The 27,025-nt window shown below is 49.1% G+C and overlaps 1 protein-coding gene across 1 annotated transcript in view; it reads left to right on the plus strand.

Moving 5' to 3' along the window:
* Nucleotides 1-981: 981 nt before the first annotated feature.
* Nucleotides 982-27,025, plus strand: part of LOC119108940 (uncharacterized) — a 73,294-nt gene continuing 47,250 nt past the window's right edge. The window contains exons 1-2 of the mRNA XM_037232481.1: nucleotides 982-1,054; nucleotides 23,824-23,970. Of these exons, the coding sequence (XP_037088376.1) occupies nucleotides 986-1,054; nucleotides 23,824-23,970 (216 nt within the window). The 5' untranslated portion in view covers nucleotides 982-985. The remainder of the gene's footprint in view (nucleotides 1,055-23,823; nucleotides 23,971-27,025) is intronic.

Consider the following 27,025-nt stretch of genomic DNA (forward strand, 5'->3'; position numbering starts at 1 on the left):
CCAACAGCTGTCTATAAGTTACAGCCTATGAGGTCGAAGATAAGTGTGTCACAACAGCTGCTCCAGCTGGAGGATAGCCGCTTATGTATGACGCAGGTACTTGCGACGTAATAGGTAGCATTTCAGGCAGGTACTTTGCCAATGGGGAAGGCAGTCCTGGTGTTCTCTGGCTGTGGTGCTTGAGGGTTATGGCCGCAAACCGGTTGGCCCCGACCCCAGTGCGCTGCTGCGGCGGTGTGCCCGGTACACGTGACCCAGCCCGAATCGATGGCCCTTCCGGCGCCTTTGGCAAGTGGGGCTGGTCCCTTGGAGGGCTGCCGGCTGCACTGGATTGCAGTGTATTGGTGCATGAGAGGTATACGTGGCTGTCTTACAAACTGGCGGCATGCCACCAGGAGAGTGGCGGGGTTTGATCCTGTGCTAATGACATGCCGTGGCTGATGGTGGTGCAGAGGTCTGTTTTGTGCTGCTCTTCAGGGTACGGTGATTAATGTCGAACAGCTTGCATCATGCTCTGTGCCGATTCTCACGTTACGGTGTAGAAGGGTGCAATGACACTATTTGTTACGGTGTTACAGCCTGGCCTGTGCCAACGCCACAACGCATCCTGTTCCGGTACCTGCGCCTCCCTCTGCGGCGTGATCAGCCGGCAGTGTGCCGGTCTCAGCCTCAGTCCGGCCGCTCCGCTTCCAGTGTCCTGCCGACATCGGCGGCACAGACGACACAGTCCCCGACCGCTAGCGCTTCCCGAGGCCCCGGTCGACGCAGCCGGCGCCGCTGGCCGGGCCGGCGTGCGCTGCCGCCGCCGGGCCGGCACGGCAGCCGGCGGGCACCGGGCCGCCGTGTGATTGTTTGCCGGTCGCCCGGAGACGACGACCCGACCGGCTCGGCGGCCACGGCGGCAGGCCGGCGGCGGCGGCCGGCGCACTCGCTGGCGGCCGGCGGCACCATGGGGGCGGACGGGACGGCCGCCGATGATGACGGCATGTTCTGCGAGCCCTGGATGAACAACTGCGTGCAGCAGGTCAACCTGCCAAACAAGGGATGCCAGAAGGTGAGTGGCTCGAGCGGCGGCGCTGCGGCAGGCTAGCCCCCGCCGGACTGGCCGTGACAGCGGTGCAGGCGGCACCGGACGTATTGACGCGTCGATCATGATCAGCGCGTGGCTTAGTGACAGTGCGTCAGCGACATGATGGCCTACCTAACGAATCCGCATTGAAGGCACAATGGGATGCCGCCTCGTCCACAGCTGTCCGCGCGGAGATGTGCTGTTGCCAGCAATGCAACGCTCCGTTGAAACCTGGCACCGGTACGGGAACCGGTATCGGCCCTGGTGGTACAAATACCAGTCCTGAACCCGGAAGCTCAGCTCGTGTGGGACCTCTGGCCAGGATTTATGGGTTTTTATAAGGAGCATCGCGCCTCTCCTATTTTTCACTTATTGTTACATTAGACGCGAACGAGGTGATCAGTAATGCCAGTTTTTCGAAATGCTTTTGACTAGCTCAGAATTTCGGTTTGAATTACTCACTCGGACGAGAGAAATACAACTGGACTCCCTGCCATCCACTGTGAAAATAATGCCTTGCGTCTGCTTTTTCAGCGTGTGTTCTACTTAATATTTGCAAGATGCCAATGACAGTGTTTGTGCCCTAAATGACAGGAAAGCTTGGCACACTATTTAGAAACAGATACGCATATATTATGTCGTTTTCACGTGTGTTCAACGAAACATACCATGGCTTGGATTTCTATGGTTTTATGATGTATTGTTGTCGCTGTTGCTGCAATGACACTATCTAGTTATGTTAACAAGCGCTCGGGTGGGGGTCAAATTGACCCCCCAAAGGTTTTTTTTCCAAAATGGTTTCCGAACGGCGCGGCGTAGCCACGCCAAATCTCGCATAGTTGTAGACAATTGAATAGCGGATCGTTTGACATCAAAAATTTAGATATACCTTGCAAGGTCGCTGACCTATAGCAGGTAAAAGTCAGTTCATGGTTTCAGCGAAGGCAATTTCTAGGGAATCGTCCAATCTGATACAATAACGGAGTGCTTGACGAAGCCATTCATCTCTGAGATGCTTTCTTAGGCATCACAAATATTGAATGAGCAAGTTATGTTGACCTAAGGTCAGGTATGAAGGTCAGGCAAAGGTCACAACCAACCTGATTTATTGCTCTAGGGCTTGCTGTACAGGATAGTTTGTCGTGCTCAATTTCGCATTTATTGACAGCAAGAACCGCACTATACATCTTACATTGACTTCTTAGAGGTCGGAAAAGGCCATTGACCTAAGATGACCCGGGTTGACGTTTTGTTTTCGGAAGATACTGCCTAGCGTCATATTTGTCGTTTGTCCAAAAGCAAAACTCAGAGCAGTCTTTTATTATTTTGGTCACCATGACCTTCAAAAGGTCAAACTTGGTCACTGACCTCAAATGGGTTTTTGACCTTTTACTTCGAAACGGTTGCCTAGGTTCTGGGGGCACTTTGGAGACCGACCTGGACTTTGACCTTGTTTGACATTATTTGACCTGAAAGCCATGACCTAAGAAGCTCAAACTGTGACCTGAGTGAATTTCACATACAGGTCAAGACACCCTGTAAGTTTGGTGTCTCTAGCTTTCTTATTTATCGGGATCTCAAAGGAGTCAAATTGACCCCCCACCCGGGCGAAGGGTATCTAGGCCGGCCACCCCGGCGCGTGTTAATCATCTCGTTCTGCAAACAAACCATTGGAGAACCCCATTCTGCACCCCCTTCGGTACAAGGATGTTTCCCTTGCCCCCACACCCCTAAAGATCATTACATAACGCATCCGGTTTTTCCTGCATTCATTGCGTTGAGTCTCTGGGACAGGTTGTGCGTATTTTTCGATTCACATATTTTTTCCTCGCGCCTGAGTACTGCATGACCAGTTATTTCTTTTGTACTAGGAAACTCCAAATACGTTTGGAGGTCCGAACTACACATCACACTCCCCATGCGCAATGCTTATTTCTGGAATTTGGGATATAACGGGGGGTACGTGCTGGGCGATTTGCGTACAGTTCAAATAAAGAAACGACATGCGAGGAGGAGACTAATGTGCGCGTGGCGTATATTGCCGTGACGTCCACCATTCACCTCCCACTCAGTGGAGGTGGGGCAGAGGACCTCTGCGAATTGAAGGCGATGGCCAACCTAACTATGGGCAGGAACAGAGAACAATCGCTAAATAACAGGTACCTGTAAACTGCAGACTACGGAACTCGGTGTTTCATTAACATTAAATTATTGTGTTGACCGTTTCGTGGCCTACGCCGCTTCTTTGACCCAGATGAGTCAGACTTCGATGCTCTCAGGACCACATGGAGATCAACGAAACTGCGACTGGATAAAGAAGTCGTAAAAGCGGACACCACGCTCGCAAAACTACGGTTCCGCTCGTCTCGCAGATAATCCAAAGCATCTCTGTTAATTACGACCAGGCACAAAGACAAAGGTATAATGTCTTGTCATTTCCCCGTCTATGAAGCCGACAGGACCGCTCTTTACAAGCAGGAAACGGACTCACGTGGGAGTTACGTGGACCGCCGAGTTTGTTCCAAACTAAGTTTCGAACGGCGTGACGCAGCGGCGCCAAATGTTGTATAGCTGCAGGCAACTGAATAGCAGATAGTCTGGCACGACAAATTAGATGTACCTTGAAAGGTCGCTGACATATGAAAGGTCAAAGTCAGACCATGGCTGCCCACGAAACATTTCCTAGAAACAATATGATGCAACAAATAAGTGTTAGGCGGAATCATGCAACTTTGAGATAGCTTTGTAGACGGTAAGGCCATTGAAAGCAGGATTGCGACCAATTCCAGTGACCTTGGGTCAGGTATGAAGGCCATATAAGGCCAAAATCAAACAGCTTTATTACTGGCAACTTGTCTGATGTAGTGGTGGCTTTTGGCGATCATTTTGAATTCCTGGATCACTACGATGTGAAAATATTTTGACTCAATCAAGGTCAGGGCAGGTCACTGCGCTAAAATGATATTGAACAACCTTTTGCTTTGAGGAGCATGCCATCAATGGTACGACCTGACGCCGCTGTATATTAAAACATTTATAAAATCCCGAATTTTTGGGTCAGTTTATCTTCTTGAGTTTAAATAATATCACTCGCCTGACTTGAACACCGATAGGATTATGCATATAAGAGGTATGTAGGTTAAAACTGGTTGCATGAGGACATCTGAGAGCACTGCGGACACTAACCTGGAGTTTGACATTACTTGACATTATTCGATCTGGAGATCATGACTTAGTAACCTTAAAATTTGACTCAAGTGAGCCCTGATAGAAGCCTACCTAACCCGTGAATTTCATAAGTCTGGCTTTCTTAGTTTCTTGCTTCTAAGGGGTAGGTCAAATTGGGCCCCGACCCCCATCAGAGCGCATTACACTCAACCCGCCGCCTGTAAGCGTATTAACAGGGCGTCGACCATCAAAAAGGTCAGAGCGACGGATGCAAACCTGTGTGTTTCGCAAAACGCTGAGGTCAACGCAAACTTCCGGTGTGTTGGGCTTAGCCATGAGCATACTTGGGTGAGTGCAAACAAAAGATAGGCGACTTAGACAGAGCCAGTTCGTTCTCATAATCAGATTTTACCGCGGTTATGCAGCCGCAGGATGGTGGTCACAGAAGCAGACCAAGGATGGTGGTCACAGAAGCAAAACAAACGAGCAGACGACAACGGTAGAAGCAGACGGGCGACAGACGAGCGGCTGCAGCGGCAGTCAAGCGGCAGACGAGCAGCCGCAGCGGCGGACGAGAGGCCGCAGCGGCAGACGAGCGGCGGACGTGCAGCCGCAGTGGCAGACGAGTGACATTAGCGGCCGCAGCGGCAGTCAAGCGGCAGACGAGCGGCCGCAGCGGCAGTCAAGTGGCAGACGAGCAGTCGTAGCGGCAGATGGGCGGCAGACGAGCAGCCACAGCGGCAGACGAGCGGCAGACGTGCAGCTGCAGTGGCAAACGAGTGACATGAGCGGCCGCAGCGGCAGTCAAGCGGCAGACAAGCGGCCGCAGCGGCAGTCAAGCGGCAGACGAGCAGTCGCAGCGGCAGACGGGCGGCAGACGAGCAGCCACAGCGGCAGACGAGCGGTCGCAGCCGCGGACGTGCGGCAGACGAGCGGTCGCAGTGGTAGACGAGCAGCCGCAGCCGCACGCAAGCAGCCGCAGCAACTGCAGCGGCAGACGAGCGGCATATGGGTGGTCACAGCAGCGGCGGCGGCGGACTGCACCGGGACAATCGTTTTGGGGGGGATTCATGTTTATCCCCAATGTCACCCATGTGGACCACTCCTCAGCCCGCGCTACCTTCCCTTGGTGTCCTCGTCCGCCTGCGGTCACGATAAATTCAGAAATGATACGCGAATGCGTTTCAGCTTTTGCGCGTAAGATCACGTCCGCACACGTTCACACCACCAGGCCGGCTCCCAGAGGCGGCGGCGGGCCAGGACAAGGAGAACAGCGCTCATATGACAAATCAGGCCAAACGCATTTCAGGCTCAAACATTTTCCTAGCAACGAACAGAGAGAATTACCTCGGCACCAAAGTACCTGCTACGAATTCCACCGCACCGACCCACAGAGCTCAAACCCTTGCTTATACGGTACAGCACGGTGCATCGACAAAAAGTTAAATGGAGAAAGTCAGGTAGAGAAAGTCGGGCGGCAAAAGATTGGCAAGGATAGAAGTCGAAAACGATTAAAGCCGGCAGTGATAAAAGATTGAAAAGAACACTTTACCAACGGGAACCAACACACCAGTGGAAAAAAATGAGCCAGGGCCTCGTGTCTGAAAAAAAAACTGCTGGCGGACAGGGAAACCAGGATCTGGTGTCTATGAAAAGCCAATGGGAGCCAAGTACTAGCTTCTCGTGTTTGTAAAAAAGGGAAACCAGGAACGCATCATTTTATTTGCGAAAGAATAACAGGACCAGGAACCACGATGCTGTATTTGCGGAACAATCAGTAGGATCCAGGGACCAAGGATGGCGTTTATAATATGACTACCCAGAACCAAGGATCCAAGATCTCGTTCTCAGAAGGGGTAGTTGGAAACTAGGAACCAACGTTGGGAGCCAGGCGCATATCTGTTCAGCACCAGAACTAACGAATAAGGAACATGGTTCTCGACAGACGACGTCACTGTGTGTCGCATCCTGCCGTGGGTCCCGTGTTGCTTGCGACCGTCTCCAAAAATGCCTAGAAACGGAATTTTCATGGATGTCTGATTTCCGTCATGTTTAATGGAGGCTAGCAGCGTACTCCAAGGAGATCGGCCGCCTGACAGCCGTAGGACGCGTTCCGTGTGGTTCAGTCGTGAAGGCGCGAAGGCCAGTTTGGTGGGTTTGGTAGTGGTGGGAGTGGGGAAATGGGGGCGGGGAGAGATGGGCTGATAAAGTTCGCCTAACCTGCCCATGAATCCTTCTGTCTGCCGGGACTTCGGCCACCGTGATTTGCGTTCCAGACATCAGAATTAAAGTAAAAAGAAACATTTGGACGTTTTCAAAATTGTTTTGATATTGAGAAATGACTTTCCATTCGAAGCCGATGAGACATTGGTAATGATGGTATATGACAATGATGATATTAACAGCGATACGCTTTGGTACCCAGTGCACCACTGGTCGCATTTCATTACACAGTGTTCCCTTTTTGCTCATATGCATGGACGGGACTCAGGAGAGCATTGAGGCGGGGGGGGGGGGGGGAGCTCAAGTCAGCATTGAGGGAGGGGGAGGGGACTGGCTCAGCATCACCGAAAGCATTTAAAGGGATATTTCCGACTCTATGAACCTGCTTATTGACTTTTTCCCCCTGTCGAAGTATGTCCGTGCGAAATTGTTGTGTGAATGGACTCCTCTTCAATCTGACTTTTAGCATCTGTCAACTGTTATCCCTCACGACGTTTTCCGATTTGAGTCTATGCCCATCGACTTTTTGTCCCTTAAAGCGTTAGCAATCTTTTACCAACGTCGGTTTTCATCCCTTTTACTTTTTCCGATTTGAATTTTATTCCTGTCGATTTTATCCTCTTTGACCTTTTCTCTCGATTTTGTTGGATTCATCCAACTATTTTCATTTGGCTTTTTCAGGCCCTTTCTCATTCGACTTTTCGGCCGTCCCGAACCGCACACAACTTTTGTTAACGTAGATTAACAGGTGGACTTAAGGTGGTCAGGTGGGCTTAAGGGATCATTCAATGCAACAATTATTCATCGTGGGCGATATTTAGCTCCGTATACCGCCCATGAACAGGGACACAGTCAAGCAAATGTAACTTGTTTTGTTGCGTATGCGTCAGAATGTCATCGAATGTTTTGAAAAAGTTCCGAAGAATTTCGATAGGAAGAGAATGTGGCATTGTAACTGCCTGAACAAGCACGAGCGTGCTTATAGCCAGTAACTCACAATGTCGTTAATATACACGTTTTTAAAAACATGTCAAATCTGTACACAGCATTTCTAGCCGAAAATCGTTCATAACATTCGTCTCGTTAGACAGGAAACACTGAGAATGTTTCAAAAAGCTTTGAAACGTTTCGCACCGTAATTCTTCTTGAAAACGGTTCGTATATATAATACACATCACGCTGAACTCAAAATACGCTCCGCCCTTATTTATTCCTCGTATCTGCCCAATCAACTTCATGTGGCATTCACGAACTGAACACACGTTATCCTCGTTGTACATAATTCATGCACTTCCGCCAACACCCGGTGGTCGTGCCTCGCAAAACACTGCCCTCATGTTTGGAGTACCGCCTTCGTCGGGTGTGTCGGCACGCAGAACATTATGTGCGTCTAGTGTGCAAGTGTGTGGTGCGCACATACTGACGCACCAGACTAGGTCGCCAGTTCAAACAAATCCACCTGATGAATGCCTCCTATCAGTCATTTCGTGAAACAGTGCCATACTTCAGTAAATGGTCTGATGTTTGTCATTTCTTGTGTCGCAAATTACTGCCCGTTCAATATAATATGTACAAACCCGTTTGTGACTGTTTAAAGGTTGTACCTGGGGAAAAGGCTCTAATGCGAAACTTGTGTGCTAATGGGCTATCCTAAAACTTAAAAAATGCCGACATTGGACAGTTTCGCCCTGGCATAACGTGATAACCTGGAATGTAAACTATCCGCGATGTGTCAACATATTGCCTTAATTGCATAGCCAAACACATGACACCTGCATGCATATTTCCCCCGATCCAACGCATCTATTCGGCTATAACGTTTTGCACATGTCTAAATGAATATCTGTGCAACTTTCCTAAGGTTAAGTAAGGAACAGTGTGGCATGACGACCTACCTGCAGAAAAAAACATTTCGCAGCAAGTACGCTCTGCTGTTAAGCCTTCATACTTATCCCGGTGTGGAGTGCTTGACACATTCTGGGAAAAGTGTATAAAAAACCTAAAAACGAGTATAAAAATCTCAACCGATTTGCCTCAATAACAGGTTCTGACAGTCTGGGGATAGCTGAGTCAACCAACAATGTTTTGGAGCCGTTTATCTTTGATGAAATCCTCATTTCTGACTGCAGATCGTATTTAAGTGCAGGAATCTCTAATCAAGATAAACAGTTTGAGAAAACCGAAACAACATCAGAACAGCTTGATGAGTGTTTGCCATAGCTATAGGCGAAATTCGGTCCTACTGCATGTTCTTGCACCCGCGAGTGATATAAAATGTGTGATACGTGCTGTTTAATGCTTCGTACGGATGCTTGGATGAATTATGTTGTTTAGGTGTGGTTTGGGAACTCGGAAATTGCGACAATTCAAACGTTGTTTTTCTGACTGTTTTCTTTTTACAAAGAACCATGGATGCAAATTTTGAAATCTGCTCTTGTCAAAAGTGGCTAGGATTTCAGCGATCAACTTCCTCCCTTCTCCCCCCCCCCCCCGCCGCGTAAAAGTTAGAGGAAATTCACTGTATAAAAACCGACATAGGGCACATACTACTGATGTATGCTTGCGAAAAAAAATAGTTTACTGCATGGAGTTCAGTTTGTCTGTCGTCATTTGATGTGTCCTGTTATTATTCCCCAGGTTCAAACATGTGTTCCAAAAATCCTCTTAATTGACGTGATATTTTGAAAGTTTCGTGTCTGCGTAGGATGGCGGGTATTTTGCATTCCAAAATTCATGCCTTTCATGATATTGAAGTACAAGTCATTATTTTGCAGTCAGCTGACTGAAATTGGCATGATTTGGAAGGCCCATGTGAGATTTCAAATACAAGTCGACTTATATGTTGACCTTTGGATACTTAAAAAACGCCTTTGGATACTTGAACCTAAAACATTTGTACACCTAAAAAATGCCTTCCGGTCCGAAACCTTCATTGAGTTAGGCATGGAGGAACTCAGGGCGATATGGAATACGGTTAAGTGAATATGAAACACGCTTAACACGCGCCCGTCTGAGGAGAAAGTTGACTCCTTCCTACGGTTTTGCGAACACAGGTCAAAAATGAAGGCTTGCTGCGATACGAAATTTTCAGTGCCTGTTTATCTATCAGATAGGCATTTGTTGTGTAAATTTAAAGCTTTGGTTAGCCTGGATCATTGACCGAGGCCGGGTCAAAGAGGTATACAAAACTTCTAACCTCTAAAACTCTAAACCCACTAAAAAGTTTTTATCATACACAACTTTCTGTGGATCATTTGCCATCATCCCAACCTGCTATACTAATAGAACATCATAGTGCCAACAGTTTGCATATTTCAGTTATTTTGGGAAACGCGAAGTGAATGGCCTGAAGTCGGGCCAACCTTTTCTATTCGCTGTTGGGCTTATGGCAGAGATATTTTGAACAGTTACCTGATTCGACCTGACCCATTTGGGAACAGAAATGGTCGGAGTGCACTCCCAGCAGTCCTAACATGTATTTTCGTGCTTTCAATATCCGTCTTGACGTCTTAACATAGTAACTTTATGCATCGGAACGACCATTTTTGATATTTTGTGACCTCTGATGACCTCCCATTTGACCTCACGTCCAAGATTTGGTGTGCATTTTTCATGATTTGCCGGAACGTTCAAGACAGGATCTTTCTTTCTGATACAGCGTCTGGAAATTGGGAATCCCAGGGGAAGTCATCTTTCCCCGCCCCATGGCCTGGGCGATTGCCTTAGACACCCGGCTGGATACGGGTTAAAGAAAGTGTCACGCCGTCGCGGCACATTTTAAAATTATACTCTAGTGAGGCTTCAGGACCACTCACGTCTAATGATAGCGCTTGGTAGTGCCACTTAAGCACGTTCAAAACATAAAGAACACATATATTGTTATTATCATATATGCGAAATTACACTGTCAACGCTACGTCACAGCACTATGCTTCTTCCCTGCAATTACGCCCACCGTCGTCATGACAACCACCGTGCGCCCTTGTGCCGGTGCGAATAAAAAAGGTTGTGATTGGCCTAACGGGTAATGACCTGTTGCCGATATGTAGGTTGGTTTAAGTTTGCACCAGTCCGTCACATGTATCATGTGACACTCCCATTTCATAGTCAAAATGCGCCGCGAAAAGAGCCACTGTGGTAAACGCCTTAGGGGAAAAATCGATGCCATAGCATAACGCTTCGTTGGATTCGCGGAACAAAAGCTTCACATTCGCATATCATTCTATCTCAACAGCTTGTTTCAAGCTTTCGCAGCATTTATTACACAAACATTTTGGCACATTAGTGTTTTGCAAACATAGCAGAGCACACCCGTTGGAAAAAGCAAAGGAAATGAAATGTATTGCCTTCATGGTCGCGAGCAGGGAGTCTAATGGGGTATCTGACGCAAGGAAGGCTACTTCAAATAGAAACTCTGAGCTATTCAGAAAGATTTCAAGAGAACTGATATCACTGATTAGATGGTACGCGTCTGATGTAGCAATACGTGAAAAGTATCAAAACGATGGGATACTTCCTTTAAGGGAAACGTCGCACACATCGTTTCTGGCAATGGCACGTTTCCTGCACTCAACTGTACTCGTCCCTTCCATCGGCAAAGATGTCCGATCGGAAAAATGACCAGTCTATCAGAAAGAAGCATTTTTTGGAGGAGACGAACATCAGATGCTAGATGCCCTGCCTCTTAGAGCAAGTATGACTGGGTTATTGACTTAAACGAAGATCAGACATGGCCAAGAGGTTTTTTTCTAAGACCAAAATGCATAATTTAGCGTACGTTCCTCAACGAATTTGACCCGCAGCTGCGTACAAGCGCCTTCAGAAAACGACGCTGTTGCCACTGCATATTATTTTGTCGGAAGGTATGTAACTGCTTGACCATGTTCCGTCTTTCTGCTCTATTCTTTATGCGTCGTCCTGTAAAAAGATGTTGCTGGCGAAGCCGCATGGTATTAGTGCTACCGACGTGTAAGGTGCACGAGAATAAGTGCTGTCCGAAGCACCAACAGCCAGCATCTGGACCAGCAGGTCATCAAACTGGCAAAGACGTTGATGTTTTACCGTGTAAACGCTGCTCAAACCATGGGCGTAGGAACAGGGGGAGGAGGGGGTCATGGCCCCTCCACTTTTCATGGTGGGGGGGGGGCAGCAATGTTAACTCCCCCCCCCCACACACACTTCTCAGATTAATGTTGCATTTCGCTCACTTTTGCACTACATTAAACATGCATGCCGATTTACCTATTTCACCAGCCATCTCCCTCAAAATGCGTTATATTTTTCGTTTGCTCGTTGGCCATCGCTTAGTGTAGCAGCCGCAAGGCCGACGCCGCACGGCCTGGGGACTGCAACGCCGGGAGTCGAGGCTGTTATTGCCGTGACTCGTGAGCACGCATGTTCAACACCATGTTACGTAGTTTCATTATCAGCAATCAGCTCTGACAGGAACTTGAGCATTTTAAGACCAACATGGGTTAGCCTTGTTAATACAAATTAGGAACCCCATTTCATCTACAATCTACAGTCAGGGACAACTCAATAGCTCTGAACGACGCATATAAACATGGAACTGGAGTCTGTGTGACAACTATCGGACTGCCTGCAGTGATCAGAGATGTTGTTGGGTCAATGAGGGTTCCTATGCTGATCCGGGGCTAACTGCGCGGGTCAGAAGGCCTTTCGTGTCGGGGATGGGAACAATGTGATATGATATATCCTTCTAATTGCCTCCGGATCGACCAGGAGATCCCACCCTGTGCTATCAGAATGATAGCCAGAAGACACTTTACAATGGGACGGAATGGCCCTCCAGCCCTTGACCGGAAACGGTAATGTACCCCCTGGTGTTCTTCTCAAGAGGCCCCTTGCCCGGAATGAAATAAAGGCTCTCATTATTGTTGAGTAGAGTGGGCTCTCCTTATTGTTCAACAGCACGGATCGAGATGAATTAAAAAACGAGCACGGTCATGTCATGCTTGCCTGAGAACGTTCATTTTTTAAGAACGCATTATTGAAGCAAATTACATCAAAAGGCTTGAGCATGCCCGCCCGCAATCTCGACGGCAAGGACAAGGATGGTCTGGGTTGCAACTTCCGTAAAACCGAAAAGTTTCGGCCAGTGCAAGTGCTACCAGACGGCGGGCACCATGTTTATCTGTCTTCTGGGCAGATCAATAGCCGCGAAAACACGAAAATAGATATTTTGCCTTCACTCTTCCAGTTCAACCACCAGATTCCAGCCCCACTTCGCGGTGCTTTAGATGTCAATCCGTTCTTTCATCAGTCTAAAAATTGCACACGTCAGATAAGCGCTCAGACTGCCTTCTTAATACAAGATCTGGTGTCATGAAGCGTCCAAGGATACTTTTTCAGGAGCGTTGAGCATTGACCCACCCGTTGGCCACAACTTAATATTAGCAGCTAGGCTGACGCTGCGCGTCCTACGGAGACTGCAACGCCTGGGGTCGAGGCTCGTGCTTCTAAAATTTTTCGAGTGCACATGCTCAAAATTACCTCGCGTAACTTGCATTACTAGCTGACTTAAGTGTTTTAAGATAATCAGTTCAGAAGCGGCATCATTTTCGTCCACGGGTGGGCCACGGCTAAATATTATCTACTGGGCTAACGCTCCGCGGACTGTGGAAACTGCAACGCCTGGTTTCGAGGTTTTTGTTGCAAAATTTGCGAGCGCGCATGTTAAAGAACACGTTGCATGAATTGTATCACTAATTGATTCTGACTGAATGGTGAACATTTTCAGAAAAAAACATGGCTTTGGCATGTAAATGCACATTGTTGACCACTCGACCTGCAATCGACTTTTCATCTTCAAATTTAGATCAAACATATCGATCTACAATCTAGCTTCGCGATGTCCTCATGTCTGTAGAACCCAGATAAAAAGCTGACAAAGCTTCTGAATCCTATCGGTTTGGAAAGAACCAACTAACCACTGTAAATTAAGAGCGCCGGTGATTTCTTCCATGTAGTCGTACAACGCCTGATTTCTGCAGTTTATTGATCTCAAAATGTAAACAGAATTGAGCTCACGGTAGCTCCTGGCTGCTGTTTTGGTTACCAGGTGAAAGTAACAATAAAAAGAAGAAAACCGTGTCACTCGTTAACAAGCAAGCTACATCCGGGATTTTTGGGGGGTCACCATAGGATGGGTTTTTGTCAACCTTGTGTTCCTCCTCGACAAGATCCTGGCTACACCCCTGCCTACACACAAAAGCACAGCATGTCGTTTACGTTGCATGATGGGCAATGAAGTGTCCGTTGGGCCAATTCATATCTAATGCAGACAGCTTCCTAGAGGCCACTTTTCTGCGATGGTGTGGTGTGAGGGAAGATAATTCAGAAAATCATGCTGTTGCAGGTGTCCAACACGGGTTTCATACACCATGTAGTAGTAACCCTGATAGGAAAGTATGCAACAAAGCAGCCATACGATCAGTTCGCAGTCAGTCATGCGGGAGATATCCGGGCCAGGGCAGTGGCCACCGACAGCGGACAGGAGCGGTGCCCAGATAAGGAACACATGACAGACGGGCCTCGTTATGTGGCCTGATTCTTAAAAGAGAATCTCCATTTTATGGTTTTTGTCACCTTGTTTCTAGCAGTTTCAAGTTCCCGAATTTGTTTCCGCCTAAAACGCTGCGACAATTCTTATCTCTTGAAGCGCAGCCAGCGAAATGAAGGCGCATACAAAATATGTCGCGCTGTGAGACATCGATCCACTTTCAAAGTTTTCACCAGCCCATATCCAGGCCGTATTTTGTCATCTACACTGTGGAGGCAGATGCTTCCTTAATGGCCCAAAATGCCCTCTCGTGGAATTCCCCCCCCCCCCCAAGGAAAGATAGCGTTAAAATGGACGAATAATCTAGGGAAGCTGGATAGCCTTCTTTGCCAAATGTCATATGAGTCGAATAGGCAAGATTGTGCACCAGTGATAAACAGCTCTAGATGCATGTCTAGCATAGCAGCCATGATATTTGAAAAAGAGCGATAAAAGTCTTCATCCTTCCCCCCCCCCCCCCCCCCGGTCATTGGGTTCCAGAAAAAGTCCTAAAGTACACCCTGAGCTGGCCCCCCCCCCCCCTCTTTTTAAAACGTTCCTACGCCTATGCCTAAAACTGTCTAGTTTCTGAGCTAAGATGTGCAGACTATTTCGGATAGACTATGTCCAGGTCACCCAAGCATTCATGACGCCATAATGAGGTTATTCAAATTCTGCCATTCCTTTGGCCATACGACGACCAAGGTCAAGAAAAATACCGTTGTCGGGTTGTTCATATTTACCATTCCTGAGCGCGAGTTTCGCATGTAACGGCCGTCAGTTGTCTCAATCAATACGATAACGTTGAAAAACAATGACGCGTCGAAGATCATGCTTACTTAACAGAGAAATTGTGTTGTCTAGAGCAGGCTCTTTCAATTGAAAGTATACGAATAGTTATACACAGCTTATTTCATCATGTCCTCTGCTTTATTAATATCTTCAAATGAGGAACATGTCCTTTAAGATACGCGAGTGGTAGTGCAGACAGAGGGGGCAGAGGCCACGTGTCCTCCCCCCCCCCCTCCGTTAGGTTCCGAGTGCCTTGCGGCCCCTTGGGACCTAGGATTAAGGGCTCGACTTGAGGAGCCGAAGGGCCAGAAAGGCTGGCTGGAGGTCGTACTCAGGGGCACCAGCCCGCAAAGCCGGGTAGTCCAACATCAGCCAGAGGGCCCTGCGCGCTGATCAGGGGCCCCTGAGTCGATAAGGGCCTATATGTCGCCAGACACCACCAGTAACGTACGGCCCGCTCCGTATCGGTATGGGCATGTCGGTCCCGTGGTGGTATGGACCTGGGGTCCATTTCCTTAGCAGGAGCAAAGCCGGAGTCAGCGATTTACATTGGTCCGGTACCCACAGCGCACAACGGAGCCCTGTGTTGGCAAGGGGCCCCGAGTCGGCCAGAGGCAGTGATACCCTTTATTTCTTCCCGGAAACAAATAAGCGGTCTCATAAGTGTTATATAGAGTGGGTTGAAATGAGCTCCAAAAAGATCGTGTCAATTCCATGTCCGCTTGAGACTGTGCATTCTTTTGCGGAAGTGACGTGTGAAACAAATTATTAAAAGGTTTGGGCCGGCGCGCCCACAGTCTCGGAAGCAAGGACGACGGCGGCCTAGGTTGTTGCTTCCCTAAATCCAAACGACGTTGGCCACTGCAAGTAGCACCAGGCGGCGGTTGCCGTGCGCGCGAGCGCGACCGTCGTGAAATAATGTTTCCAAAAGGACTTCCGAAAAATGTAGCTCATTTCGTGCAAAGATTAGGCTGGGCTTATCCTTTTACGACATTGATTTTTCTTTCGATATTTTAACAGCCACAGTAACACGAAAAATGGAGATTCTACCTTTCCTCCTCCAGTTCTACCACCAGATTCAGCACCACTTCGCGGTGCTGTAAAGGCCAATCCGTTCAATTCATCAATCTACAAATCGCACAGATGAAATATGCGCCCGGCTATCTTTCAAATGCACGGTTTAATGTCCTAAAACATTCAAAGGCACTTCTTCCAAATGCGTCATCATTTTCGTCCACCCGTTGGCCAAGCTTTGTGTTAGCCGCAGGCCGGCTCTGCGCGACTTACAGAGACTTTAATGCCTAAAATGGAGGTTTTGTCGCGAATAGTTGCGAGCGCGCACGCTCAAAGCTTCGTTACATAACTTATATTTTAATCAATGCTGATTGAACGTTGAACATTTCCAGACAAACCTGGCTTCGCAACGTTAATACAAATTGCTGACCCATTCTGATCAACGTTCGCGGGGTCCTTAATGTCTCCGTGCAGCCCAGACAAAGATTCTGACAACGCTTCGAAGTTCAATCAGCTTAAAAAGAGACCGCTGGACCATTGCAAACTGTAGGGCTTAAGTGATTCATACCATGCAGTCGTGTAACTCATGATTTCTTCACTTGATGGACAATAAAATTCAGTCAGAATTGGCCTCGCGGTAGCTTCTGGTGTACTCCAGTCACAAAACATGGTGACGACAAATATCCAAGAAAAACATGCTTTCATTGCAAAAGGCATATTCAGCGATATTTGTGGAGGCCCATTTACTACCAGTTGCCGTTCGTAAACTTAGTGTCACTCCCTTGCCAACGCTCTGGCTGCGCGTCTGTCCACGAAGAACCGATCAGAGGTATTCTCACGAGTTGTTCCCACTCTTTCCCAAGGCTACTTTCCCAGAAATGCCGACCGCAAGCCCAGTGGATGCTTAGTTCTAGGTATGGTCTGTATGCAGCGCCAGTGTAAGGTTAAGCATCGCCCAAGTTCACAATGTCTTCCGTGCTTTTTTAGGATAAGACAACATTTTTCAAGGGTGGAAAAGAGAGAATAATGCCCAGTGGGAACAAAAATAGCATTCTCTTGTGCATAGCCGCGTAGCGGTACTGATATGTCATGCCTGGCTGGCGCGATAGGAAGCAATGATCAAGATAGTGGGCTTGAAATTTCATTGGTCCGCTTGTTACTACGTTGTGAACATTATTCCAAGCGTTCATCACGGCATGTGAGGTGTCATCATGTGAGGTGTCACTCGACGTCGTTGGCCACGTGAGACAATCTGATCCTCCTTTCCGAGAGTCCTTGAGCCGAGTCAAGATCTATTAGCTAAAATAAACTTGAGTGAATTTCGTCGAGATCTTGTTCTGCCTGACCTTTTTCTGGCCTCATCAAAATTATCCACAAATATAGAAGCCATTTAAAAGGTCTTTGTTTTCTCTTACCAAGATCACGATGAGCCTAGATTTAGTGATGCATGCGTTGGCCATCACCGCGTAAGAAACCCGCCCTCAGACAGCACACCTCGGCCTGACCACACCGGACATGGGGCTCCGCAGCACCGCGTAAGAACCCCGCCTCCAGACAGCACAGCTCGGCCTGACCACGCCGGACATGGGGCTCCGCAGCACCGCGTAAGAACCCCGTCCCCAGACAGCACACCTCGGCCTGACCACGCCGGACATGGGGCTCCGCAGCAGCGCGTAAGAATCCCGTCCTCATACAGCAATCCTCGTCCTGACCACGTCGGACATGGGGTTCCGCGATTCCATGAGACCGGTGTCCCATGAATTCCTGGACGAACTCCTCAGTAACAATGAAATTTGTCGGGCTCCTTGTGAAGGGCCTAGCCTCCTACATGCTCCGCGCAGCACTGCCCGCCTTATGCCTTTCATGGGCTTGCAGGTGACCTAGCCGTTGTTGGCCTTTTTATCTGATTTAGCGTCAGTCGTGCTTTTTTAGCTGATCTATTGATGTTCCCTTAACTTCCTTGGGAACCTTGCTTGCTTTGGTGACCCCTCAGCCGGCTAAAGGAATGTAGGATACCGGTACACGTGGAAGTTTTATCTCTTTATGGCATGCTTTCACTTTTATGGCCATGGCCTTGGAGTTTCGTCTCCGGCGACGCTGCAGCAACGATCGGTCAGCTACAGCCAAAAATCAGTCTGGTACCAAGGTCTTCTCTGCACGTGCAATTTGTGAATGGCACAGAAGTCCGCCAGGCGATGACGTCGGGCAAATGTTAAATGCATATACATGAAAAAACATAATACGGAACGTCGAGCATAATGGAAAAGAAAAGGGACAACAGCATTGGTGCATAGTGACGAAACAACAAAATGCGTGTGCTCCGTGTATTGTATGACACGCTGGCCTGCATTATGAGAACGACGACACTTCCCAAGAGCACACGCAAGTAGCGACATATGTCACAGTGGCCATTGGAGGCGCTCACATGTAATAGCTTGCACTCTGTCTGTCAACTGGATGGCGCCCGACTGCCTGTCGGCAGGGCACGACACAGCCAGCGAAGCGATCAGGCCAGTTCCGGGAGGTACGGGCGGGCGGCGGCGCTCAGTCGATGTCGATCCTGATCACACTGCGTTGTAGCTGGTGTCCGGCGCGGCCGGAGAGGATCACGGTGTCGCGCGGGCAGGGCGCTCTCAGCATCCCGTAGGGCCCGCCGCCGGCGGCCCGCCTCGCGGGGATCACGGGCGGACCCTCCCGCGCTGCCGCCAGCCGGCACAGGGGAGCGCCGTTGTTCCGCGGCGAGGGGCACACGGTCGGGTCGGCGACGGGCGGTGACGGGACCGGCGGATACGTCCTCTCGCCAGCGAGGGGGACGGGCGGCAGGGGGCTGCGCCGCTCCGCCGCGGCGCGCACGGCCGGGTACGGCCGACTGGCGGCGTCGGCTCGGTGTGGCGCCCGGCCAGCGCTGCGGCCGCAGCCCGCCCAGCCGCGGCCGGCGACGGCGTCACCGGCGGCCAGCGCGCCCGGCGGCACCTGCTGGTCCCACAGCCGTGTGAGCATCGTCACCGCCTGGCCCACGTCGCCGCCCGGCAGCGGCAGGCCAGGCACCCTGTTCCACTCGACGCCGTCGGCCGGGGTTGGTCGGAAGAGAATCGGTACGAGGGCAGGCGGGCCGCGCCGCGAGCGGTCTCGCGCCGCCGGCGGCTTCGGCGTGGCAGGCGAGTGGCTCAGTTCCGCAGATTCCACTCGCCGCCCGACCGTCTTGGGTGCCACTACCTGACGCTGTCGGCTCGCCGGCCGCTGTGGGAGGCGTTCCGCTGTCTTCTCAACTGTGTCCAGCTTGTCCAGAGTAGGGGAGAGCCTCGCAACCGCCTTACCTCCCGGCACATCGCTGGCGGCGTGTTGCAGCTCACTCAGATCCTCGGTGGTGATCACCCGGTGTAGCAGCTCAAAGTAGCGACACTTCCAGCGCGGCAGGCGGCCGCGGCACACGTTGCGGTACACGCACAGCAGGTTGTGCACCTTGTTCTTACACTGCTCGCCACTTCGTACGAACCCGCGGTGCCACAGTTGGTCGGCCACGTGCTCCCAGATCCAGCGATTGCGCACATTACTCCGCAGCGCCATCTGCATATGCGCCTGGCGCCATATGTCGAGCAGCTCCAGCGTCTCGAGCTCTTCCCAGATCGGCGAGCCGCCCATCGTGCCGCCTCGCTCGCGCCTCGCGTCGCCCGATCGCCGCCTCGCCTCGCCTCACTGGCCGCTCGCGCCCGGTTCTCGCCCGGCTCGAGCCGCGCCGCCGCTCGAGGACCGCCTCGGCCGGGCGCTGCGGGCCGGATGAGACGGGCCTAGGACGCGCGGACGCTAGCTCACCGGGCCGGCACGGGGAGGGAAACCAGTTGTGCGCTGCAGCAAGGCGGGCGTCTTGAAACCGGTGGTCATTGGTCGCGCCGCTCAGAAAGCTGAACGAGGCAAGTACGCAGTGCAACCAGACTGACGGTGCGCGCAATCTCCTTCCTGTCTTTCACCTGCCGATCTGTCAGTGATGGTCCTCACAGCTCCTGGACCTGCTTCAGCTTCCTGGGTTTCACCCGCCGGTCTGACGACCAACGAAACTATACCTAGGACAGTGGTCGAGAAGTCTTTTCACGAGCATCTTATTCCAGACAAACCGCACAGGGGTCGGGGTATCAATTCAGTTTTGAGACGCCGGGACATAACACATCGGTAACAAACAAACGCCAGAATATTACACGTAGGTAAAAGACACTGGAATAAAAGACATCGGTAACAAACAAACACCGTAATATTACATGTCCGTAACAAGCAAATACCTTGATATTACACATTGGTAACGAACACCGGAATATTACACAGTGGTAACAAACATCGGAATAATAGACATCGGTAACAAATACACACCGGAATGTTACACATCGGTAACAAGCAAACACCTGAATATTTCACATCGGTAACAAACACCGGAATTTTACATATCGGTAACAAACACCAGAATATTACACATCGGTAACAACCATACACCGCAATATTCCACGACGGTGGTGGGTGACACCATGGTCGGTTGTGGAGCCGGTGGTAGGCCGCTGAGAGGGATGGGATTGACAGAAGACGCGGGGCAATGGCTCTGATACGGATTCATTGCGGTCATTCATGATCCATTACAGTGCAGGGGCTGTGATCACTTGCCGATCAATGATTGCTACATTACCATGCTTCGGGAGAAGGACCTCATGACGTGGTGGCTGAGAGGCGAATCTGGTGGTTGTCACGATCGTACGTTTGCAGAGTCCTACCGACTTCTTCAAAAACTCCACCAACTGCATGCAACGCTACAGCAGCATACAAAGATGGCATAGTATATATATATATATATATATATATATATATATATATATATATATATATATATATATATATACTTGTCATTGAGACAACAATTTTAGGCAAGTTCTTGCGGGGGCGAGTTTGTACCGATGCCTGGCAAAGCATGGTTCCTCAAACACTTTAGATCGAGGCACAGTCTCCGGCTGATTAGAATGAGCTATTCGAGGAATCGCTCTTGAATCCAATGGGTAGAAAGTTGCGTTTTATTAGCTGTGATGACTTTGTAGATCTCTGGTCGTAGAATAAGTCTTATGAGTGGCGACCACCTAGTAGCGGTACTTTATCATGACAGCGTTCTTGCCAACGTTGCAGTGACGGGTAGTTGCAGTGTCAGGTAAGACCCAAAAGTGGCAATATGTCGATTGTTGTGATTTATTTTAGTTGAGATGCAGACTTTGCGAATAAGCAGCTTTTGCCTTTCATGTGTAAAATGAATCACAGAACTTGTGGTCTAAAAACATCGGAGAACATTTACCCATCCCTGAGGCATTTTGCCGAGCGGCCATGGAAACATGTTTGGCTGAAATGAGATGCAAAATTCGGTGTTGTCAGGGATTACGCAGAGGATCATCAAATTAATATTAATTGGCAGGGGTGGACTGGCTTTGTCATGTTGCAGGAGTGTCGAATAGCAAATATGTTGAATGCCACCAACTCTTCCAATGGTTGGATCGCCTTTTCAAGACGCAAGTCACCGTCATGTAATTGTATCCCAGTCTTACGCTATACGCTGTGAAAAATGAGAAAAAACTTGGACACTAACGACGAAGTATCGTGCCACGTGTCTTCAATGATGAAGACTTGTCTATTTAAGGAATGCTACGAAATCATTCAAACCATGTTTTCTCCCACAACCACTGGATGTAAACAACGTTGTTGGCATTACTTGGTTCTTGCCTCTGTATTTGATGCAGAGGATTACATCGCACGAATTGATAGCATACATATGCACCATATAACACGTGTGGCGGAACGCAGTGGATGCACTGAAGATGGAGGCTCAAATCATGAAGCCAAATCGGGGACATTTTCCTTTTTTGCCTGATAACGCTTTCGGTGTAATAAGACAACAAAAGGTATTATGATGTAGAGACTTTTATAAACAACATAAAACAAAAACACAAACATAAGCAATTGTATAGTAATAACATAAAATAAACAAACGATGCAAATTATCAAACTCTTTTTGCGAGGCTCACTGTCAGTTGAGCACCGTACTCTCAGGAGCGTTGTCCTAATCAGCAATTAATAATGTATTTTTAGTATTGATCTTACAGCAACGTCTTGTTTGTAACACATTACACTTGCTGTTTCATATGTCTATGCCCGACTGACTGTTCAACTTTTCGCATCATGCTGTCAGTGTTGTCCGTTTGTAATTATATGTGCCCGAAAAAAACGGCCTAAAAAGGCCGCATTTTTTTTGCAGAGGGGTCAATGGCCCCATTTAGCTGGTTTTGTAAGAGCATCCTCGTTCTCTGAGTCAGCCGTGGAACCCATCCAATTGAATTCCTATGCAAACGAGTTTTCTGCCGTCACCATACCACGGAACATGCTGTCATCCGCTATTTACGAAAAGCAAACACAATTGCATGCGGTCTTGGCGATTACTGATATGTACGCGGGTCCATTTGCGATCGCTATCTGTATGCCCACCGGTTTCCTGGCAGAGCAGGCATGTATTGTGGGCAAGTCGACGGCCGGTGCGCTTCGCGCCAAGCGACCGGTCGACAGGGACTGCGCAGTTTCCGTTGGCCTGTGCTTGACAGTCTTGATGGGCCCACATTCGCAGAGAAGAGTGGCGGTTTCACGCAAAGGAGTTGGCATTCGAGGCAGATTTTATCAATCACTAAATGTGTGGATTGCTGTGGAACCCCGGAAATGTCTTGGTTAAAGCAGGTATCATTTTCTGTCTTTTTTTGCAACAAGATGTCGCGCTGCATTTTACCACCCGAAGCGAGTCACGTAACAGTAAAGCAGGTATCGATTAAAGGGAATCTTTCATATTTGAATTTATTCAAGCAGCACCAGGTATGATGGAACAATCTCACTTATAACATGGGCACGCTTCTATTTCAGTAGAAAGCGGTTTTAGACAGCACAATTCTCCATTTAGTAAACATGCTCCTCAATGCATCATGGTTTGATTGCGTCATCGTACCCCGCACAACATTGATTGAGAGCCAATTAACGCCCTTTATAATTGTAAATCGTGCTCATGAACGCTACATATAAACGTCTCGACAATTATGTTTTTTCTTGGCCTTGATCGCCGTATGGCTTATGGAATGGCCAAATTTGGATGGTCTCCGGAGTGTGTGGACAAATCTGTACACTTTTCGTCTACCTGCAAATGAAACCCTAGCGCGTTGTTAAAAGTAATGGAAAAAATCTACCGGCAAATTGCGAAGTTACACGCTGAAAATTCATTAGCGCAGCCAGCGTCCAAGCGTGAGAATAAACGCTAATGTATTCCCGGTACGTCTGCAGCAATGGATTTTTACTGACCACACGGCGACATTTTTGTGCATGCTGTTGTGCTTTATAATGCAAAGGTTATGCTGGGTCACAGAGGTCCGTTCAAGTCGAGTTCACAATAGCTCAATAGGACCAATCTTGGTCAACCCCACGTTTGTCACGAACACGAATACTGATAGGTGAATCATGCCATTTTGCTAAATTGCTCCTACACACAGCGACAATTGGTGCATTTTGCACTTGTGAAGCAGAACGTTTGTATTTTTCATCCATTACACCGTTGACGCACTTCAGCTGTTGCTTCAGAAACTCTATTGCGCCCGGCCGCCCTCCCGCACGGCCGGTCAGCCAATTGGCCAACTATCTGTCCCACTCTGGAATCGGGTGGCGCCCGATCCGTTTCACCGCGAAAATGTTGGCTTGGGGTCACCAGCTTTAAGCAAAACGTATTTTTCCTGTAGTACCCAACCACTGGAAGTTTCATCATGCGTTTTCTGACGGTTCTTGAGATAGCGGGGCGGTGTGATCTGCCCCCCCCTCCCCCCTCTCCCTCCACCGCGCACAATTTCCGGAGGCCTTCCGCTGCATGTGTTAAACGCATCGACGCTCCTGACGCGTGGCCCGAGTGGCAGCGGAGGGCCTGACCCGGGCGTGCGCCTCCTCTGCCCTGCAGGTCATGGAAAGGGTGAACCGGACGCTGGCCTCCCGTGTGAGGGGTCAGCTCAGCTCGGAGGCCAAGCAGCAGGCGCTCTTCAGCCTGTTGGGCAAGGAGTTTGTGCGACAGCACTTCCCGCACCACAAGTACAGCCCGCAACTGCTGGTGAGACCGCCTACGACATAGGCGTGATTCAACCATTGTATGCCTTCTTATGATACAGTCCAAGCATTCTGATCGCGTATATTTCTGGGATCAGTGTTCATGCTAAGCGGTGCTTGTTGCGTGAGCCATGACCCCACCACCGAAAACCAAATACAGGTCAACGACAGAATTTTGCAAAGAAAGCGTACCGTACCACAACGCTCGGCCCGGCCCGTCCTGCCCTCTGACGTCACCCAGCCACGGGCACGACCATGAGCAGGGCCGCTGCCACCGGCCGCAGGCGATTCCAGTCAATGGTAAAAAGTTATCGTCTGAGGGGGCTTGAACACACCCCGCTTTAGAATCAGAAGGCGAGTCCCCTGATCAACTCAACCATCTGCGCGGTCTTTTCTGATCCATTTTGGATGGAAGCTTCTCCAGATGATATAGTTAACATCTTGACTTTGCCTTGGCTTAGAGCATACGCAGATGCCAGTTAGGGAGTATCAACTCTACGATTTTGTACACGCTTCGTAAGGAGTAGTTTCCTGGTGTAACTTGTCATAGCCATGTGTCGTCCTTCTCCCTTCTGTAAGTGGTTTAGGGTTGCGCCATTTACTTCCCGTGATTGATTACTGGCATAGGCAAAGAACACCTATCTAGCACTCATTTTATGATGAACTATATTATGTGCTTACGATGTCGTGGCGAGCTATTATGTGTTTCCCTTTAATGGTGCTACGTATGTACAGGTCACGGAGTTCTAACCATACTAACGCGATTGTTATGCAATCAGTACGCGTCGCATCTGGCGCTGTAAGTTGGAGTACCAATGTCGGCATTGGCTCGTTTCGACTTGGATAAAAACGGTAGTCGGACTGGCGAAAGCGCAAATGGATGTGTGCGATGTATGCGCACTTGTGCAAACGAACCGACCCGGCGTTTTTGGGGCGCTCTTCAAAACTGACGTCGGGTCTCAGCGGCCCGGTTCGGTAACGGCGTGAAATCGACTCGGCTTTGTGAGCCGTCTTGAATACAGCACGTTCGCGTCAAACCGAGTAAGCTGGGGCAATGCAGATAACGCAGGCCCAATTCACCCAAGTACAGAATGTACCCAAAATATTTGCGTATTTCGGAGACCTTGATCCACAATTACCTGAAGCATCAATCGCTTCAGACTAATTTCATCAGCGCAAAAGGCCTCGCCAGCACAGTGTTCTGCCGCTGACCTTGCGTTGGCATTGAAGTGGCGTATTTCTGCAAGCAGCTCCCCGAGCGGTGGACATTCAGGCGGTTGGATGGGCATTCGGCAGCCGGGCCCCGTAGATACACGGGACCAAAACAGCTCTACTGAGATAAAAACATGCAGTCGTGCTAGCACACGCATGTTGTCACAAGTGCGAGTGGCTATACGCTGTCAAGCGCAATATATGGAGTGGTCAGTCCTCTTGCATATCGTGTGGGATGTCAGAAGCGGTGTGAGATAGGAATGCCAGTTTTCGGTGTGAGGTAGCAGACCATGAACGTCGCTCGAAACTGGTTAAAGGAAATGTTCCATATTTATATGAGGCTTTGAAATTAATTGGCGATATTGAAGAACTTTCAGTGCTGTTCACAATCCTGCCCTTCTTAAGACCTAAGCCCCTCTAGTTTCTGTGCTACACGCTCGCGAAAATGAGGAAAGTTATATCGGAGGGAGTATCTTACAAAGTCACACTGGCATTCATGACGTGACAATAACGTTATTCATGTCATGTCATTCCATAAGACGGGTGATGATCAAGGCCAAGAAACATATAATCGTCAAGTCGCTCATATTTGGCGTTCGTGAGCTTGAATTCCAGACATACTAGTCGTGAATAACTAGCCGTCAATTGGCTCTCAATCAATGTTGTGAAAGGTACGATGACGTCATCAAACGATGACGTTTCGAAAGCATATTTACTAAACAGAGAAACTGTGTTGTCTAGAGCAGTGTTCTCTACTTAAAATATACCAATAGTTATAAGTTAGCTGTTTCCATCATATCTGATGCTTGCCTGGATATCTTTAAATGTGAAACATTCCTTTTAAGTCTGCCGTTTTATGTTAGTGAGCGTACGTGGGCGCGACACCGTTTACACGAAGTCGGATCTATAGTGTTACCTTCGACGTGATGTCATTACAGAAATCGACCAGGCGTTAAGAAACATTGCACAGCAAACACCTAAACTGTAACTGACGTTCCCAATCCCACGCTAAAAACAACCCTAGAGTTTAAGCATATGGGCGGAAGGCGTATGAGGAGCGTACACTTATTGCAAGTTAATACAATACTACAATGAAGAATGGGCGGGTAAGAACAATTAACTCAGCTGTTTTTGGCTGTATTGCATTTTCTCACAGTCCATCCACGGGGTGACTTCAGTCTCTGGTTCTTTACAACGTCCGGAACTTTCGGTCCGGGACAACACCATGGTGTGATTGTATTTAAATACGCACGATGTGGAAACAATAAACCTAGAACGACGATAACCAAATTTGAAACAAAAGAAAGTGGTCAAGCGCATGCACATAAATAAATGAATACAAAGTGCAAGTGCATGGGGACCACATTGACATACAGAACTGCACCTACACGAGCGTACAGTAGCTCAGCTCTCTAGCACGGGCTCTTGACCCTTGTGCACATGTAGCGGTTATCGGAGGCAGGTGGTTCGAGTTGCCCCGGCATGACAAGGAGAGGCCCGGTTGATGACCTCCAGTCGGCAGCTAGGCAGGTAAAGAGACATCGCCATGGAGGGCCGCATCTCCCCTAAAGGGACAGGGGGCTGAACAGGGATGGAGCACCAGGTGGTCATTTCTCGTATCTGAACGCTTTAAACAGTTTGAGCACGTCTGTTCCCTCCATCAAGTTCAGTACGCAGTGGAACATCGGGTATAAAGTGAATCCGGGGTCAGCCTAGAGATTCTCGATACGGTGGCATGTGTTGGCCACGTCTGTTGCCAAAGACAATCCTGGTGGCAAAACTCATAAATTTTGAATTTTCTACATATGTAACTTGGGACAGCATGTTATATGCGGCAAGACGATAAT

This window comes from Pollicipes pollicipes, unplaced genomic scaffold (genome assembly GCF_011947565.3).
Source record: "Pollicipes pollicipes isolate AB1234 unplaced genomic scaffold, Ppol_2.1 Scaffold_7097;HRSCAF=8413_pilon_pilon_pilon, whole genome shotgun sequence".
In the NCBI taxonomy this organism is placed as follows: domain Eukaryota; kingdom Metazoa; phylum Arthropoda; class Thecostraca; order Pollicipedomorpha; family Pollicipedidae; genus Pollicipes; species Pollicipes pollicipes.